This window comes from Onychostoma macrolepis, chromosome 17 (genome assembly GCF_012432095.1).
Source record: "Onychostoma macrolepis isolate SWU-2019 chromosome 17, ASM1243209v1, whole genome shotgun sequence".
In the NCBI taxonomy this organism is placed as follows: Eukaryota; Metazoa; Chordata; class Actinopteri; order Cypriniformes; family Cyprinidae; genus Onychostoma; species Onychostoma macrolepis.
In genome coordinates, this window is record NC_081171.1 from 1,651,781 (window position 1) to 1,670,097 (window position 18,317).

At 31.4% G+C, this 18,317-nt stretch overlaps 1 protein-coding gene across 2 annotated transcripts in view; it reads right to left on the reverse strand.

The window, feature by feature from the left end:
- Positions 1–18,317, reverse strand: part of dnajc17 (DnaJ (Hsp40) homolog, subfamily C, member 17) — a 61,943-nt gene that overhangs the window by 26,494 nt on the left and 17,132 nt on the right. For both annotated transcript variants that reach the window (XM_058749772.1, XM_058749771.1), the window contains exons 7-10: positions 14,650–14,699; positions 12,096–12,173; positions 5,935–6,015; positions 4,598–4,699 (exon numbers count right to left, since the gene is read on the reverse strand). In XM_058749772.1, the coding sequence (XP_058605755.1) occupies positions 4,598–4,699; positions 5,935–6,015; positions 12,096–12,173; positions 14,650–14,699 (311 nt within the window). The remainder of the gene's footprint in view (positions 1–4,597; positions 4,700–5,934; positions 6,016–12,095; positions 12,174–14,649; positions 14,700–18,317) is intronic.

Here is an 18,317-nt window from a genome sequence, read left to right on the forward strand (position 1 = left end):
TACTATAATTATTATTAAATATTATTTTTACTTTACAGTACAAAACTAATATACTGCCATATTAATTTTTAAAATATTAAAATAAAATAATAACAAAATAATTCAAAGGTAACACTTTATTTTAAGGTGTTCTTGTTACATATTACATGTACTTACTATTATAATAACAATAAATTATGCATAATTACATGCAAGTAACCCTAAACCAAACCCTAATCCTAACCATATAGTAAGTACATGTAGTTAATTAATATTACTCGGTAGTTAAATGTATAATTACACCTTAAAATAAAGTGTAACCAATTAAAATAAAATATTAAAATAATAAATAATAATTATTATTATTATTTATAAAAAGTATGAAGACTAACAATAATAATACATGTTATAATTATGTAATAATAATTACTATTATTATTATTATTATGAGAAGTTAAATGTTTATAATGTCATAGTTTAAATTACAACTGAAATATGACAAAAATAATCATATTTGCATTTTTTGGGCCGAATCGTGCAGCCCTAATTTAAGTATTTACTCATCTCGCTACCATCGATCCACGTTCACACTGCAGATAAATACAGTTGTCACTCCTCTTCTGAGCGCTATATCACGTTCTGCACGTGACGATTCATTTATTTAACAATTAAGTGTTTGAAGTGACAAACACATTACATACCTATTTCTCATTTCTACTCCCAGGACAACAAAACACTGCTATGATATCTGACCAGAAGCATCAATAACACCGAGCTGAGACTCAAACGCATTCTACATCTCCATTTAACATAAACGTGGAGAAATTCCCCCAGAGCTCGGGTGCAGCTGCATTAAACCTCAGAGACGACCTGCAAGAGAAAAACCCAGCTGCAGGCCGGCCCGCAACCCTGAAACCAGATCTGCACTCACGACTGGTCTAAGGGAATTATGGGATGCGGAGGGGCTCGGCCAGACCTCCACAGCGTTTCAGCTGACCTCGGCCTGCATGTAGATCTGACCTCCCTGATGGGCGACACGACTCTGAGACAGTAAATGTGAAAATTACCCCGTTTTTCTTTACTTGCCTTTAGAAACCTGCTGAATTGATGCAATTCCGCATCAGATCCCTTAATAACATTCATGCACGTTATTCTGGAAAATCCCACAACTTGGCTCCATGATCGAAACGAGGAACCTGCAGCATTAAAATGAGTTCATTAACAGCCAAATGGAGTAAATGTTGTGCGCTGAGGATCGGCTCACTATATCACACTTCATATGTCATCCGCTTTATGGATCCACCCTGCCTTATTTATTATCAAGAAAAAATGTGATTTCAAGGCTGCTAATGGCACAAAACTGAATTGAAAAAAATATAAATAGTTTATATAAATATAAAACATATATCTAGTGCTTGTTAGAACACAAACTAGCAATGACTTGCACAACCGTTCATAATTTTCAAGTCAATGCTGCAATATTTTGTTTAAAAATACAGGAAAAACTGTAAAAATTGAGAAATGTTATTACAATTTAAAATCACTGTTTTCTATGTGAATATCTGTTAAACTGTAATTTATTTCTGTGATGCGCAGCTGTATTTTCAGCATCATTACTGCAGTCTTCAGTGTCACATGATCTTCAGAAGTCATTCTAATATGCTGATTTGCTGCTTGAGAAACATTTCTGATTATTATCAATGTTGAAAACATTAATATGTTTGTGGAAACCATGATAAATTTATTTTTCAGGATTCACAGATGAATAGAAAGTTCAAAAGAACAGCGTTTATTTTTTTGTAGCATTATAAATGTCTCTACTGGCACTTTTAATCAATTTAATGCATCCTTGATGAATTTAGAACAGTATAGTGTACTTCTAGTGAACATTAAACAGAGATGCAAGAAAATATACAAACATCAGAAAACCAGCAGAGTAAAACTCTTCTCAAACCTGCATCAGTTTAACAAACAGACGACCGGATTTATTTTTTATAATTCTCTGTATCAGTGGCTTTTATCATTATTCACTGATGTAACTGGAGGCCTGAAGCTCTTCTGCTGCTGGATTAGATTTAGTTCAGGTTAGAGCTGCCGGATGAACAAGGATTCACAGCGACGGAGACATTAATGGATCAGGAACAGCTCCTTACTGATGCATCAACCATTATTTCAGTGCTTGTAGGTCAATATGGTATGGTATAAAACAGCAATGGTATCATTTTATATTGAAACCCAGTCAGTAATTATACTGACAAGCCTATACAATAAAGTTATATGAAACCAACTAGCAACCCTTGTTTACTTTAGCAACCACTTAGTGACATGCTAAAACCACTCAGAACTAGGGTTATTACAGTTAACTAAAACTAAAAACACAGTAAAATAAGATATTAAAAAAACTTTTATTTCAGCTAGTTGCCAAGGCCACATTTCCCATTTCATTAAGTTAAAGTATATTAACTTTTTAAAGTAATTAATAAAAACTTTATAGATGTTTAAAAAAAATAAAACTAATAAAAATGACAAAAATACTCAAATTACTAAAACTTTAAAATTACAGTAAAAAAAAAAAAAAAAAAAATTATATATATATATATATATATATACACACACACAAATATATTAACTAATTAATAATATTAACTAAATAATACTGTATCAATGATAATAAAACTGCTCAGAGTATCTTTGCAAATTAATGAGCATTTATTAATATTTTTAAATGAGCTTTTATTTGAGATATTTACAATTATTTAATTCTAGCTTCTGTTTTAGTAAACTTGTAAAGTGCTTGTCTAATTTATTAGCTTTTCTTCTATTTTAGCTTTATATATTTTTCCCGATTTAGCACATAAGCCCATAATTGAAAATGTTGCTTTAGCAAATTATACGTTTCAGTCTTCATCTAATATCCATATTTAATTTCAGCTTTTAACAAAAACGACTGTAATAGTTTTAGTAAGCAATAATAACGCAGCTCTCTCATCACAATCAGTTCAGACGACACAAAACCATTCATGCAACCGCACATCTTGAGAACCGTCCATGCTCAGATTTTGCTCTGATAACAGCAGATATAGATGTGAACTGTGCAGAAGAGACTGGAAGCGGGACAGAGGGAGGCAGTGCAGTCAGGAGGGGTGTTTTTGTGCAGGATCTCGTGCCAGTCACATATTACACACACACACACACACACAACTCCTCCCTGTCCTGCCGTGTTGGGCCATAATGAGACTTGTGCTGGGGGTCGAGAGCCGTGAGCTCCAAGTCAAACAAACCCAGCGAAGTCATTGTTCAGGAGCCTCACGAGCCGCCGAAGCTGTGTGTTTACACACGTCTCTCTGACAGAGCTATGAAATATGTTATTTAGATTGAACGCCAAATCTATAGGAATCATCTGGAACGCTGCGGTAACCTTATACTTCAGTAAAACTTAGACTCAGACAAACACTCATGCACAGAAGCAGTGACTGTGTTTACATGCTCGTTACTTTCCTATTAAACTGCGTTTGCTGCTTCAGCTGATTTTCATGCATTTCAGTCATTCGCTGATATTTATTTTGTTGTCGCTGTTGTTTTCCCGTCCCGTATGTGTCATAAAATTTTTTAAATAAATCATGAATAAAAAAATCTTTGGAGTGGGTTCAAAACTATATTATTAAATATATTGATAATTTGCATTTTAAATGCATTTAATAGGGTGAATCTTATGGAACCTGTGAAGAATATTCAGGTCACATTTCTATAGATGATTATTTCTGTTACTGAATATTATGAAAGTAATTGTGACTTTTTAATCTCACAATTTGGACTTTTTTCCTCACGAGAAACGTCAGATTTGTGAGGTATTAACATATAAAAAATATTTCTCCTGTACATCAGACTCTCACAATACACTCACAAAAACAATACGCAATAAATGTAATTCACTCTAATCTAGACATTTAAAATATAAACAAAATGTATAATATACATATTAAAAATATATAAAAATATGCTTCATTTTCATGTATTTGTTGATCATTTAATTCAGTTTTTTAATGAATATTTTCATTTAAATCGTTAAAAAAATTTATTTTAATTTTCATCATTACCTCCGTTTTTCTCCTATTTTTCATTTTATTTATAAATAAATTTGTAAATAAATAAAAAGTGTAAATACATTTTATGTGGGTTTAAAATCACAATCATTTTGAAATAAGCTTGACTTTTTTGAATTGTGAGAAATAAAGTCAAGTTTGTTTCTGCCACGGAATAAAAAAAAAAATCTAAATGTGACTGTATTCTCAGAATTTTTTCTCATGATTACAAGTTTATGTTTGACTATTCTGAGTTGTTCAGATTTGTTTAGTCCATGGTGAAAATGAGCTTCTATATATTCCAGCCCAAAATCAAAAGAAATTTAATTTTGCATAAAGAAAATGATCAAATTTTTAATCTGATGAAGATCATTATTGAGAAAAAAGAGACCAAAAATTAAACGATTTAAACACATTACAATAATGAGAATTTGGGGAAAATGTGCTTAATTGTACAAATTACTGTCACAATGCAAATATAAATATAAAACAGATTATTTTCCTGTGATTTTGTGCTGTTTTATGGTTTGCTGTACCTGTTGTGCGGTGTCGTGTGACGTCGGGGCCGGTTGTCCTTCCAACCATGTGATTTTCAGAGAGTTTCCGGTCAGGCCGGTCTCGTTTTTAAACGCCAGGTCCTGATTGAGAGCACAGAGAAGATCGAGATGGCATGAAATGTGATCCAGGGCCACAAAACCAGTCATAAGGGTCAATTTTTGGAAATTGAGATTTATACATAATCTCAAAGCTGAATAAATAAGCTTTCCATTGATGTATGGTTTGTTAGGATCGGACAATATTTGGCTGAGATACAACTATTTGAAAATCTGGAATCTGAGGGTGCAAAAAAATCTAAATATTAAGAAAATCACCTTTAAAGTTGTCTAACTTAAGTTCTTAGCAATGCATATTACTAATCAAAATTTAAGTTTTGATACATTTACGGTAAGAAATTTACAAAATATCTTCATGGAACATGATCTTAATATACTAATGATTTTTGGCATAAAAGAAAAATGGATCATTTTGACCCATACAATGTATTGTTGGATATTGCTACAAATATACCTGTGCTGCTTAAGACTGCTTTTGTGCTGCAGGGACACATATAATGCCGTGAAACGAGTGCTGGTATAACGCTGCATAATAAAGTAGGTTTCTATAATAAATGACTGAATGTGTGTGTGCTTTCATTCATATGAACAGACACACATGTGCTGAACTCAAACACAAAGCCTGTTCTCTCCATGTTTCTCTGAGCAGAACCACAACAGTCCCGTCCTGACCGACAGACCCCAATCTCAGACGCTCACGGGGGTCAGGAGTCAGGACAATAACTGAGCTTCTGCTTTCTATTACATACAGTCTCCTGTGCTTATATATATATATATATATATATATATATATATATATATATATATATATATATATATATTTTAGCGCTATCAATCGATTAAAAAATTAACTAATCGCACATTTTTCTGAAATTAATTATACCTTTATATTGCAATAATTTCACATTCAATCTTCAAATTAATGTAGAAACATCATAAAAACAGTATATTTTTAATATTTGTTTAATGCCATCTTTTGTTATGGCTGAAGGCAAGTATCACTGACAACAACTGATGTCTCTATGAATTATTTTCCTATTATTTAACCATCGTAGTTTCATTTGGGTTATATAATAAATTTAATAATTTTCTTTAAATAATATTGTATGGATTACTCCTCTTTGATTTTGGGCTGTTATATGACCCTCCGATATGTTTTGATGAGAATCTTCTCAATATGCGGCTGAAATATTTTGAAAATGATGCATGATAAAACAGTGTTTTGTTTTGTTGTGTATTTGGATATGTAAAATACTCACAGCTGCTTTTGCTGATGCAAACTCAACCACGGCACTGCCTTTCTTCTTACTGGATATCAGAATGTTCAAGACGTCTCCATACTGCAATGCAAACATCATTAAAACTCAATGATGAGCTGCAAAATGGGCAAAAACTCTGCTTTTGATTTTGTGCGGCCAGAAACGAGGGAAGCAGAACATAAAACCGTGAGAAGGACGGTGACCCTGAAGAATCAGATTTAATTTGACTATTTTTAGAGTAAACCATTTCTTGCCAAGTCTTATATGCTTATAAATGTCTGTCATAAATCAGCAGGACGGCCTCTATTTCTGTTCAGAGCATGAGAAATTCATCCACTCCTCCAGCTCTGCTGCTCTCGACGAAAAACAATCAGGAATTCTGGGAGTGAATTTGGAGTCGGTATTTGACCTTTGACCCTCGGAAAGGAGGACGTCCAGACTAAACACTGATTCAACCGCTTGATTCCTCTCAAAGATTATTACAGCGGCATTCTGAGAGTGAATGCTATGAAAACACAGCCATTTCACCTCAAAATTTAAAAGAAAATATAAAGACCATTAGGATTTTTCTTTTGTATTGTTATGACATTAATGCACATTTTCCTCCCAAAGGTGAAATGTCTGGATGTCTTACTTTACAATAATAAAGTACAGTTTTATTTAAATCAGCATAAATTAAAGGCAGTACAACAAATACCGTAATGTCTACTTTACCGTTTAAAATAATATTTAATTTGTCATATTATAGTCATGAGAATCAAGAGGAAATGATCTTAAGTGTCATGAAAATACAGTGATTCTAAGAAAAGGTCTTACAATAGATTTAATTTTATGGAAATTATTTATTTTTTATTTTTGGTTAAATATTATCACAAAATTTAACGACAAAATGAAAAAGTAATTTTTTTTCAGTCAGCTTTTTTAAATGTCTTAAAATAGACTTCATCTTACAAAAAATATATATATATTTTAGCGCTATCAATCGATTAAAAAATTAACTAATCGCACATTTTTCTGAAATTAATTATACCTTTATATTGCAATAATTTCACATTCAATCTTCAAATTAATGTAGAAACATCATAAAAACAGTATATTTTTAATATTTGTTTAATGCCATCTTTTGTTATGGCTGAAGGCAAGTATCACTGACAACAACTGATGTCTCTATGAATTATTTTCCTATTATTTAACCATCGTAGTTTCATTTGGGTTATATAATAAATTTAATAATTTTCTTTAAATAATATTGTATGGATTACTCCTCTTTGATTTTGGGCTGTTATATGACCCTCCGATATGTTTTGATGAGAATCTTCTCAATATGCGGCTGAAATATTTTGAAAATGATGCATGATAAAACAGTGTTTTGTTTTGTTGTGTATTTGGATATGTAAAATACTCACAGCTGCTTTTGCTGATGCAAACTCAACCACGGCACTGCCTTTCTTCTTACTGGATATCAGAATGTTCAAGACGTCTCCATACTGCAATGCAAACATCATTAAAACTCAATGATGAGCGCTGCAAAAATGGGCAAAAAACTCTGCTTTTGATTTTGTGCGGCCAGAAACGAGGGAAGCAGAACATAAAACCGTGAGAAGGACGGTGACCCTGAAGAATCAGATTTAATTTGACTATTTTTAGAGTAAACCATTTCTTGCCAAGTCTTATATGCTTATAAATGTCTGTCATAAATCAGCAGGACGGCCTCTATTTCTGTTCAGAGCATGAGAAATTCATCCACTCCTCCAGCTCTGCTGCTCTCGACGAAAAACAATCAGGAATTCTGGGAGTGAATTTGGAGTCGGTATTTGACCTTTGACCCTCGGAAAGGAGGACGTCCAGACTAAACACTGATTCAACCGCTTGATTCCTCTCAAAGATTATTACAGCGGCATTCTGAGAGTGAATGCTATGAAAACACAGCCATTTCACCTCAAAATTTAAAAGAAAATATAAAGACCATTAGGATTTTTCTTTTGTATTGTTATGACATTAATGCACATTTTCCTCCCAAAGGTGAAATGTCTGGATGTCTTACTTTACAATAATAAAGTACAGTTTTATTTAAATCAGCATAAATTAAAGGCAGTACAACAAATACCGTAATGTCTACTTTACCGTTTAAAATAATATTTAATTTGTCATATTATAGTCATGAGAATCAAGAGGAAATGATCTTAAGTGTCATGAAAATACAGTGATTCTAACAAAAGGTCTTACAATAGATTTAATTTTATGGAAATTATTTATTTTTTATTTTTGGTTAAATATTATCACAAAATTTAACGACAAAATGAAAAAGTAATTTTTTTTCAGTCAGCTTTTTTAAATGTCTTAAAATAGACTTCATCTTACAAAAAATATATATATATTTTTTATTATTTCTGTCTTTTAAAAATATATCCACAAAATATAACCACAGATATTAAACTACAAAAAAGTAAAATAAAATCTATTTTCGGACACTTTTAAAAAATGTTTTATTGTATTGTCACATTTTCATGACAGTTAAGCTCATGCAATAAATCCTTTAAAAATTATTTAAAATAGACTTTATTATACAGAAAACATAACATTTTGTTTTGTAAAATATCTATTTTAGCACCTTTTAAGAAGTTATTGTCACATTTTCATGACAGTTAAGCTCATGCAATAAAAACTTCTTAAAATAGACTTCATTCTACAGAAAAAAATTTTTTTACTTTTTTTATTTTGTGTAACAAAATGTAAATAAATTTGTAAGAAAATAAAATAAATATTTTAGAACATTTTTAGGAGTTATTGTTTTGTCACATTTTCATGACAGTAAACTTATGCAATAAATACAAAAAAATTCCTTAAAATAGATGCTATTTTACAGAAAATATAATTTTTGTATTTAATTATTTATTTTTTATTTTTGGTTAAATATTATCACAAAATTTAACGACAAAATGAAAAAGTAATTTTTTTCAGTCAGCTTTTTTAAATGTCTTAAAATAGACTTTATTATACAGAAAACATAACATTTTGTTTTGTAAAATATCTATTTTAGCACCTTTTAAGAAGTTATTGTCACATTTTCATGACAAAAAAAAAAGTATCTTACTTTATATGAAAATGATTTTCTTCTGTCTTTTTTTTATTTTTGGTTAAATATTATCACAAAATTTAACGACAAAATGAAAAAGTAATTTTTTTTCAGTCAGCTTTTTTAAATGTCTTAAAATAGACTTCATTCTACAGAAAAAAAAATTTTTTTTACTTTTTTTTTATTTTGTGTAACAAAATGTAAATAAATTTGTAAGAAAATAAAATAAAATAAATATTTTAGAACATTTTTAGGAGTTATTGTTTTGTCACATTTTCATGACAGTTAAGCTCATGCAATAAATCCTTTAAAAATTATTTAAAATAGACTTCATCTTACAAAAAAAATATATATATATTTTTTTTTTATTATTTCTGTCTTTTAAAAATATATCCACAAAATATAACCACAGATATTAAACTACAAAAAAAGTTAATTTTTTTTATTGTATTGTCACGTTTTCATGACAGTAAACTCATGCAATAAATACAAAAAAAATTCCTTAAAATAGATGCTATTTTACAGAAAATAGAATTTTTTGTATTTAATTATTTATTTTGATTTTGTTCAAATAGGACCAGAAAAAAAAAAAAATTCAATTATTATTATTTATTTTATTTTATTTTTAGTATTTATTACATCGTCAAATTTTCATGGCAGTTTATCTCATGCAATAAAAAACTTCTTAAAATAGACTTTATTATACAGAAAACATAACATTTTGTTTTGTAAAATATCTATTTTAGCACCTTTTTAAGAAGTTATTGTCACATTTTCATGACAAAAAAAAAAAAGTATCTTACTTTATATGAAAATGATTTTCTTCTGTCTTTTTTTTTTATTTTTACACAAAACATAATTTGCTATTTCTTTCTTTTGTTTTTTTGTTCAAACGCGAGCCGGGCCTGTTCTTCACAGCTTTCCTGAGATTCCCCCTCCACGTTCCAGTATTTTTAAGAAACCGTGAGCGTCGGGAAGATGTTTCTGAGAATCTGCTGTTTTACGGCTGCCTGGGAAAAGCAGAATGCATTTGACATTCACAAACGGGGAAAACCTGCCAACAGTGACAAAGCAGAGCATCCCAAAGGAAGCCTATTTCATACATCCAGACGTTTCCAGAGGTTTCCGAGGCCTCGACCCACGCTGGAGGCCCAAAACACAGTCTTACATCATCCGTCATTTCACGAGTCTTGTCTGTTTACGCTGATGCTCAAGCTGATTAGCCTTTTCACAAAAATCGGAAATTACATCAGCGCAGGATAAAGTTAGTTCCATTCCAGGTCTGCCGATTATATCAGTGTGCCCTTTTCTCAAATAATGCTTCTTACCTTTTCTGTTTTGCAAGTTGTTGTTATATAATCTATAAAGAAATAACATTTTACTTGTTTGTAACTTATATGGCCACTGACTCGTGACATAATACGCTCAAAACGTATTATCCCTTTTTATATAGGCCCTTAGTCTTTGATTTCCAGTACATTTGACCATATTATCTCATTTCACATAGTCATTTCACTCTAATCATCACATCATGATAAATTACTTAAAAATGACAACATTTATGTCCATATGCACATTTTTCCAAGAATACATTAAACCATTCTGAGTCCGGTTTAAGCATATTAAACTCAACACAACAACGTAATCCGATACAATAGGAATAAAGTCATGAATCTGAGTCATCTCTTGCTTAATATGTATTTCTCAGGGCACGTTATACAATGTACGTTTAAACATCACGTTAATAATGCAAAGGAGAGCAAGTAGAAAATACAATATTACTTTAATAACTAGCCAGAAAGCTTGTAAAAGTTTTAAAAGCTTGAAGTTTGAAGGTTTTCAGTTTGAAGTAGTTTGAAATACGTGAAATGCTTTTAAAGATTAAAGTTTGAATGTTTTAAAGGCAATACAGTCTATCTGAAGAACAGATCGCTGGGGTACCTGGGGTGGCTTCTAGGGTGGTTGCTAGGGTACTCAAGGTGGTTGCTAGGGTGTTTCTAGGTTACCTGAGGTAGTTGCTAGGGTGTTGCTATGCAGTTGCTAGGGTACTTGGGGTGGTTGCTAAGGTGTTGCTATGCGGTTGCTAGAGTGTTGATAGGCAGTTTGCTATGGTACCCAGGGTGGTTGCTAGGGTGTTGCTATGCGGTTGCTAAGGTACCCAGGGTGGTTGCTAAGGTGCTGCTATGCGGTTGCTAGGGTGTTGCTAGACGTGTGCTATGGTACCCGGGGTGGTTGCTGAGATTCATAATGCACAGCCAGCATCAAACGGACAGAAAGCCAAAACTAACTGCCACCATTTAGAATTAATGATCTTGTACACTGAAAAAAATTCATAAAAAAAATTGTAAATTCAATGTTTGTTTTTTTTTTAAGGTAAGTGGTTGCAATCAATTTATTTTAGATACATTTAAATAAACAAATTTAGCTGACAAACTTAAAAAATATATATGTTTTAAATGTAGCTAAAATTAATTGTTTGCAACCACTTACCTTAAAAAAAATGTAGCAAATTCAATTAATAATTTTTTTTCAGTGTATTTGTGATGACCCGAGCTAATGCAAACAGTTAATTGTGAAATGTTTGCACTTTGTAGAGTAAAGTACCGGCAGCGCAAGCATTTTCATAATCTCTCATTTGTAAAAAAGACTTCGATTCTCGAACTCATTCTTGTTAAGTACGGCCGCGGTTGTCACCGGAAAATCTTTTACCCTGCAAGCGCCAATCCGGAAGCAGAAACGCGGAAGTGTGAAGAAGGCTAATTGAATCAGACGTCATTAGTTGCATGTGAAGAGCAGATTTCCAGCGAGTCCCCAGACGGCACTAAACGCGTCCGTAACGGTGGCATGTGCGCTGCGTTGCCTTCAGCGTTCTGCGCTGCTACAAAACTTAATGGAGCTCACACACGAGGGGAATAAAAGCGTTTAACGGCTGATGTCATGCAGACCTCGTTAACCACAGCAAACTGCTCATTCACACACGAGGTCACTCTCTCACACGCTTCACTCCCAGCTGATCAGATTCAACTCATCAACAGCCATTAGCTGAAGAACAAGCAAACCATTCCACTGAAAACTACAGACTCACCTTTTGGAAGAGGCTTTGAAGGAATTCGTGAGAATAGCCGGCGTTGCTGGCGTCGTCTTTTTTACACTTCCACTTCAGCTGAGGACGGGAATCAAACACAGAAAATCAACATCAATGCAACGCGTTTCTTAAAGAGGACATAAATAAGATTCTCTAGTCTGCTGTGATTATCTTCATGAAAATTATGACATTTTCTCCTTCAGTTCTCATACTGTAACATAAAAATCACTGTAATGCAGCAAAAAATAAATAAATAAATAATATATATTTTTTTTTTAATTTATGCTGATTGCAGTATGTCCAGAGACTATCTTAAATATCATTTGATTTTATATGGCTAAGAAAATTTTATTTATTTATTTATTTATTTATTTATATATATAAATAAATTTTAAAAGAAATGTAAAAAAATTATATATATATATATATATACACACATACATGAAACTAAAATTAAAACCATTAAAATACTGTATATTTTATTATATACTGTTTTTAAAAACTGCTAAAAATGACAAACAACAAAATTAATAGCAGAAACTAAAATTAAAACAGAAAAATAAAACTGATTCAAAAATTTATAATTACAGATATCTAGAGAAAGATAGAGATATAATTTATATGTTAAATTTAATTAAATTAAATTAAATTTATATTTCTTTACATTTACATGCATGTTTATTTTATTTGTTCTTATTTTTAATTTGGGTAATAAATATGTATATTAATGTAAATAATAAATAATGCATATACTATTATTTACATTAATATACATGTTTATTTTATTTTCCTTTATTTTAATTACTTTATTTGTTCTTATTTTTATGTTTGGGTAATAAATATGAATATTAATGTAAATAATAAATAACTTTATAATATAATATCACATATTACAGCATATTATTTAGTATTCACATTAATATGCATATTTGTTTTTTGGGTTTTTTGGGGGTTTTTTTGGGTAAGATTCCCTCAAAAAGTGTCTGCTTATGCTTCATATTGAGTATTAATTTTATTTCTCAGGTGTTGCACCAAACTTGAGTTTCTGTGTAACACAGTATTTATCAGCTCTCTAATAAAGAAAGCAAACACGAGTGCGGTTTGAGGACTCAGCTTTAATTAATGGAGCGGTCCAGTTAAAGAGCAAAACTAATTAGTTTTATTGGGTCTGTACTCGTTTAATCAGACTCCTCTGAGAAAGTCAAGACAAATGAGTTTTAAAGAAAAATACACGTGCACAGATCCGTCTGAAACACTGATCGGCCCGGGCTGATCTATCAGAGACTGCTGGGAAAACCGTTTAAGACCGAGTTCAAGCCAAACCTCACATAACGTAACCGTACATCAGCCGCAGTTTCGTCTAATTCAGCGCTGGTGTTTATTTTTGCTGACCGAGCTCACAAACATGACGCCAATTCACCGGAGGATGGGACGCTCGGATCACAATAATGAGATTAAATACATAAACACATTAGCTAACATCCCCCTCCGTCCACTAATGAAGAAAACTGAGAGCTTTCCAAAGGAAATACTGTCCTGCTGGTTTTCCATAGATATGAGTCTCCAGACGAAACGATGACATTGAAGAACAGGAACGGATCATTAATAAGAATTACGGGTCAGCGAGTTCTCAGGTCCAAACAGGATAGATGTCCATTACAAAGCTGCATATGCATGTGAATCATGTTTATGTTTTCATTTTAAAATACATTTAAAATAATAAACACTTAATAAAAATAAGAGTATATATATATATATATATATATATATATATATATATATATATATATAGAGAGAGAGAGAGAGAGAGAGAGAGAATATATATAGATCTATCAGAGACTGCTGGGAAAATATATATATATATATATATATATATATATATATAGAATATATATATATTGTTTCGTATTTTATAATATATTACATTATCAAAAATGATCAAAATAAAACACTTATTTAATAGAAGCATATGGACTCTAAAAATATATTTTAGATTTATTCATTCATTCACATAATTTAATATTTTATAATATTCAAAATAAAATGAACGATTAATGCATAACTTATTTTTAATATTTTGTCAATAAATATATATATAGTTTTTAATAAAACTAAATAAAAATATATTTAAAATAATAAAAAGTAGTCAAAATAAAACATTTAATAAAAATATGAAATGTAAGGATGAGGACTAAGTAAATATTTTACATAGACATATTTATTAATTAATTCATATAAGATTTTCATAATATATTAAATAAAATTAACAATTAATTTATAAAAATTATTTTCTATATTTTATGAATAGCTAATTTTAGCCCCTTTATTTAGATATTGATATATATATATATATATATATATATATATATATATATATAGTACATATGTGTGTGTTTTCAATTTAGCTATTCACTTCTATACATATGTATTTTTATTATTCATTTATTTTTCTATTCTATTATTCACTACTATGTACATAAATATAATTTTATTTACTTCTATGCATACATTTTTTTATTCATTCTTTTTTTGCCATTCACTTCTATGCACATACCTTTAATTTAGGAGTCACGTTGCGGTTACCCTGATGTACTGCTGAAGAGTCTGTGAGAGACAAATGAGGATGTTGAGAGAAAACAGAGAGGAAATATGAGTTCTAATCACAGCCCATCCTGCTCTCATTCAATCAGACACAAACATCACATTCACAGCTTCTGTCCGCTGAGAGCAAACGCTCATCATCCTCACACGGCCGGCCGCTTGTACTGACCCTCTGTCCAGTGTTTTCTGCTGTGCAGCATCTTATTCTGTGGAGATTTGCCCATCACCACCTATTTACTTGAGATGTTCATGCATCAGGTGCAGAACAGACGCTTTCATTTCCATGCACTAATATTACAGAGACACTAAACACACATAAACATGGTTCTCATTTGAGGCTTTCTGAAGCAACCTGCTTGCGTGTGACTCAAGAAAGCAACTTGAAATAAAAATGAAACACAACACATTTGTGTTGTGTTTTATTTTCTGGAAGTAAGAAAAAAATTGTTTTCTTATTTTTTTTTCTAAATTATTACAATATGTAATAAATTAATTAAAAATGTAAATAATAAATAAAACACTGTTATTATAATATTATATTTAGGAAATTTAGGGATTTGTAAAAAAAATAATAATAAATTATGAAATGAACTGTCAATTTATTTCATGTTTATATATATATATATATATATATATATATATATATATATATATATATATATATATATATATATATATATATATATATATATATATATATATATATATATATATATATATATTAGTGGTGGCATAGATTAATTTTTTAATCTAGATTAATCTCACTGTAATCTTGGAATTAATCTAGATTAATCTAGATTAAAATGGCTCATTTGAATTCTGCCAAGTAGATAAGTAAACAACTAGCAGTCATCAAGAATTTTATATTGATAATAACATTGAAGACATTGTATGATTATTCCTTAAAGGTTTTAATAGTTTTAGTAGTAGTAGCCTATTACGTTCTGCCCAATGTCTTCAAGTGAAACCGAACTTTTATTTTGACGGGTTGCCGTGAGGATAGGTTTTCTCAAATGAAACGCTCGAATGCTCATGAAGTGACTCTCAGAGCAGTTCTGGAGATGTTGTTCATGTATTTATGTCCTCATTTAGTGAGACGACAGACGTTAATATCGCCGCAAGCGTCACGCGGTCTTCTGTATGAGTAGTGAACAAACCCGGCGTCTGCGCCATACATTAACACAGAGACACACAGAAGTCATATTTAAATAGGCGTTTCGGCTTAATATTTACAAATAGGGTGGGGTGTGCTCACTTGTGTGTGCGCTTACGTTTGTTTGTGTGTGTGCGAACCGGGCGGAACTCCGCTGTCTTGTGATACAAAGAGCGCGACCATGTAACGAGAGACAGAAATGACTTGCCGATTTCCATTGGGAAGCTTCTTAAAAATAAATCGAGGTGAAAGTCATCATAGCTTGCGTAGTATAGACCCAGCTCCCAACCCAACTTTGAGAATAGATTAACGGCGATATTTTTTAATCGCCGATAAGAGTCTCACGTTAACGCAGCACGTTAACGCCGATATGACCCACCACTAATATATATATATATATATATATATATATATATATATACACATACATATACACACACACACACACACACACACACACATATACACACACACATATACACACACACATATACATATATATATATATATATAAGGGCTGTCAAAATTAACACGTTAATAACTAATTTTATTAATGCACGATTAACGCAGCACATTTTCTGTTTGACCCGTGGCCTAGCACGTAGTTGGAGAAATGGATGGAGATGCTGACAGTGTTGCCAATTTAGCAACTTTTTATTTTTATTTATTTATTTTTTGGGGGGGTTTTTTCAACAAAGCACCTAGCGACCAATCTTTAGGGTTTTTCCAAACCTTATTTAGTTACTGAGACTCTGGTACTGCCGGGCAAGGTCTCTCTTTCCCGCTGTGCACACACCTAGGGGTGTGCGATATATATAGTCTGCGATAATATCGTAATTGTTGTTTTAATGATGTACAATTTGACATTATCGAGTATTTTGCAAAAACCAAACAAAACACCTAGCCTACGGAGAGCGCATACATAACGTGATGAAGTTTAGTGGGTTAAACAGTGCACGCGCGCATTTAGAGTGTGTGCTTTCACTGCACAATTCAGTCTATTAAAATGCATTAAGAAAGATCACAAAATTCAAGATACGGGGGCAGAAAATGTACATATTTATATCATTTCATATAGTTAAAAATCACACAAAGAGTGCAATTTTTGCTTAAAAAAATAAGCATGATTACAAATGATTTTATACAACAGTTCAATAAACAATAAGTTAATATTAAGAGACTTCCGTTTTAGACACCATCTTGCCTGTTTATGGTCTATTTTGCCAACAAAAAATAATTCCAAATAGCCACCACAGAACAGTTTTGCGTCTCTTGACGGTGTTTTGTTCCTGAATGAATCAACCATTTAAATGATTCAGTTCAGTCGCAATGTTAATAGTGACTTGCTGCCACCTACTGGCGGTTTTAATTTCACATTCAAAGTATCTTTAAATTTTTTAAATAATTTCAAATATCAAAATTCAATGTTTTATGTTTAAAATATCAAAACATTATGCATTTGTAACTGCAGGTAAAAGCACTCCATGACCCTCTGAGCTGCATTAAACAGTGTGTAAACGCATCTAAATGCCATTCAGATGCAACTTCTGCAAAGATTAATTTAGTTGATACTGGTTTCATTTGTTTGGTAACAGCCTAAATGTCTTATTATTCTAATTGACTGATTAAATGTAACAATTTAATTCAAAAGATGCACACTTTTAGAAAAAGGAAAAAAAAAAAGGCTTTATTAAAGGTAAAAATGCCCATAAAAGGTAAAAATCAATTTAAACCTATATGAAAAGATTCAGTTCTGTTCACTAATGTGAACTGACCACACAGAATGAAGAATATCACAAACTGCAGCTGTCCTACTGCAGGTAGTCAGATATTATTACAATATCGTCTAATTATTATTATCGAAAAAATCCCCAAAAATATCGAGATATTGTTTTTATTCCAATATCGCACACCCCTACACACACCTCTCTCTCTGCGTCTGCTCTGTTCAGCGAGTGGCGGAGAGGAGCAGTGCTTTCAGTTAAACACAGATATTATTGTTGCTTCTCTAATTTTACATGCAAGTATAGCTGAAATCACAGCACAGCTATTGTCTTTATCTTATGTGTAGCCTATTTGATTTCCTCAGACGACGGCTCGATTATGTAGTTAAGATTATGTAGTCTTAATGGGTCTCGTTTCAATCACTATTTCATATTCATCCCGTTGTCTGACAACAGAAACAGTAAAATATACCAAAGAAAACAGTTTTGTTGAGAATTTGTTGAGGACAACTTTGTTGAAAGGTTTTGATCCACTTCAAATGCTAACGTGTGTGTGTGTGTGTGTGTGTGTGTGTGTGTACAAAACTGTAACACAATATTGATCAGCTCTCTATTAAACAAACCGAACACCGGCACAGTTTGAGGAATCTGCTTGAATTAATGGATAACTACGTTTTATTTATTCATTTCTAATGATTTGTATCCTTTAACCCTGTGACAGATTCATAAATCTGTGCTGAAATG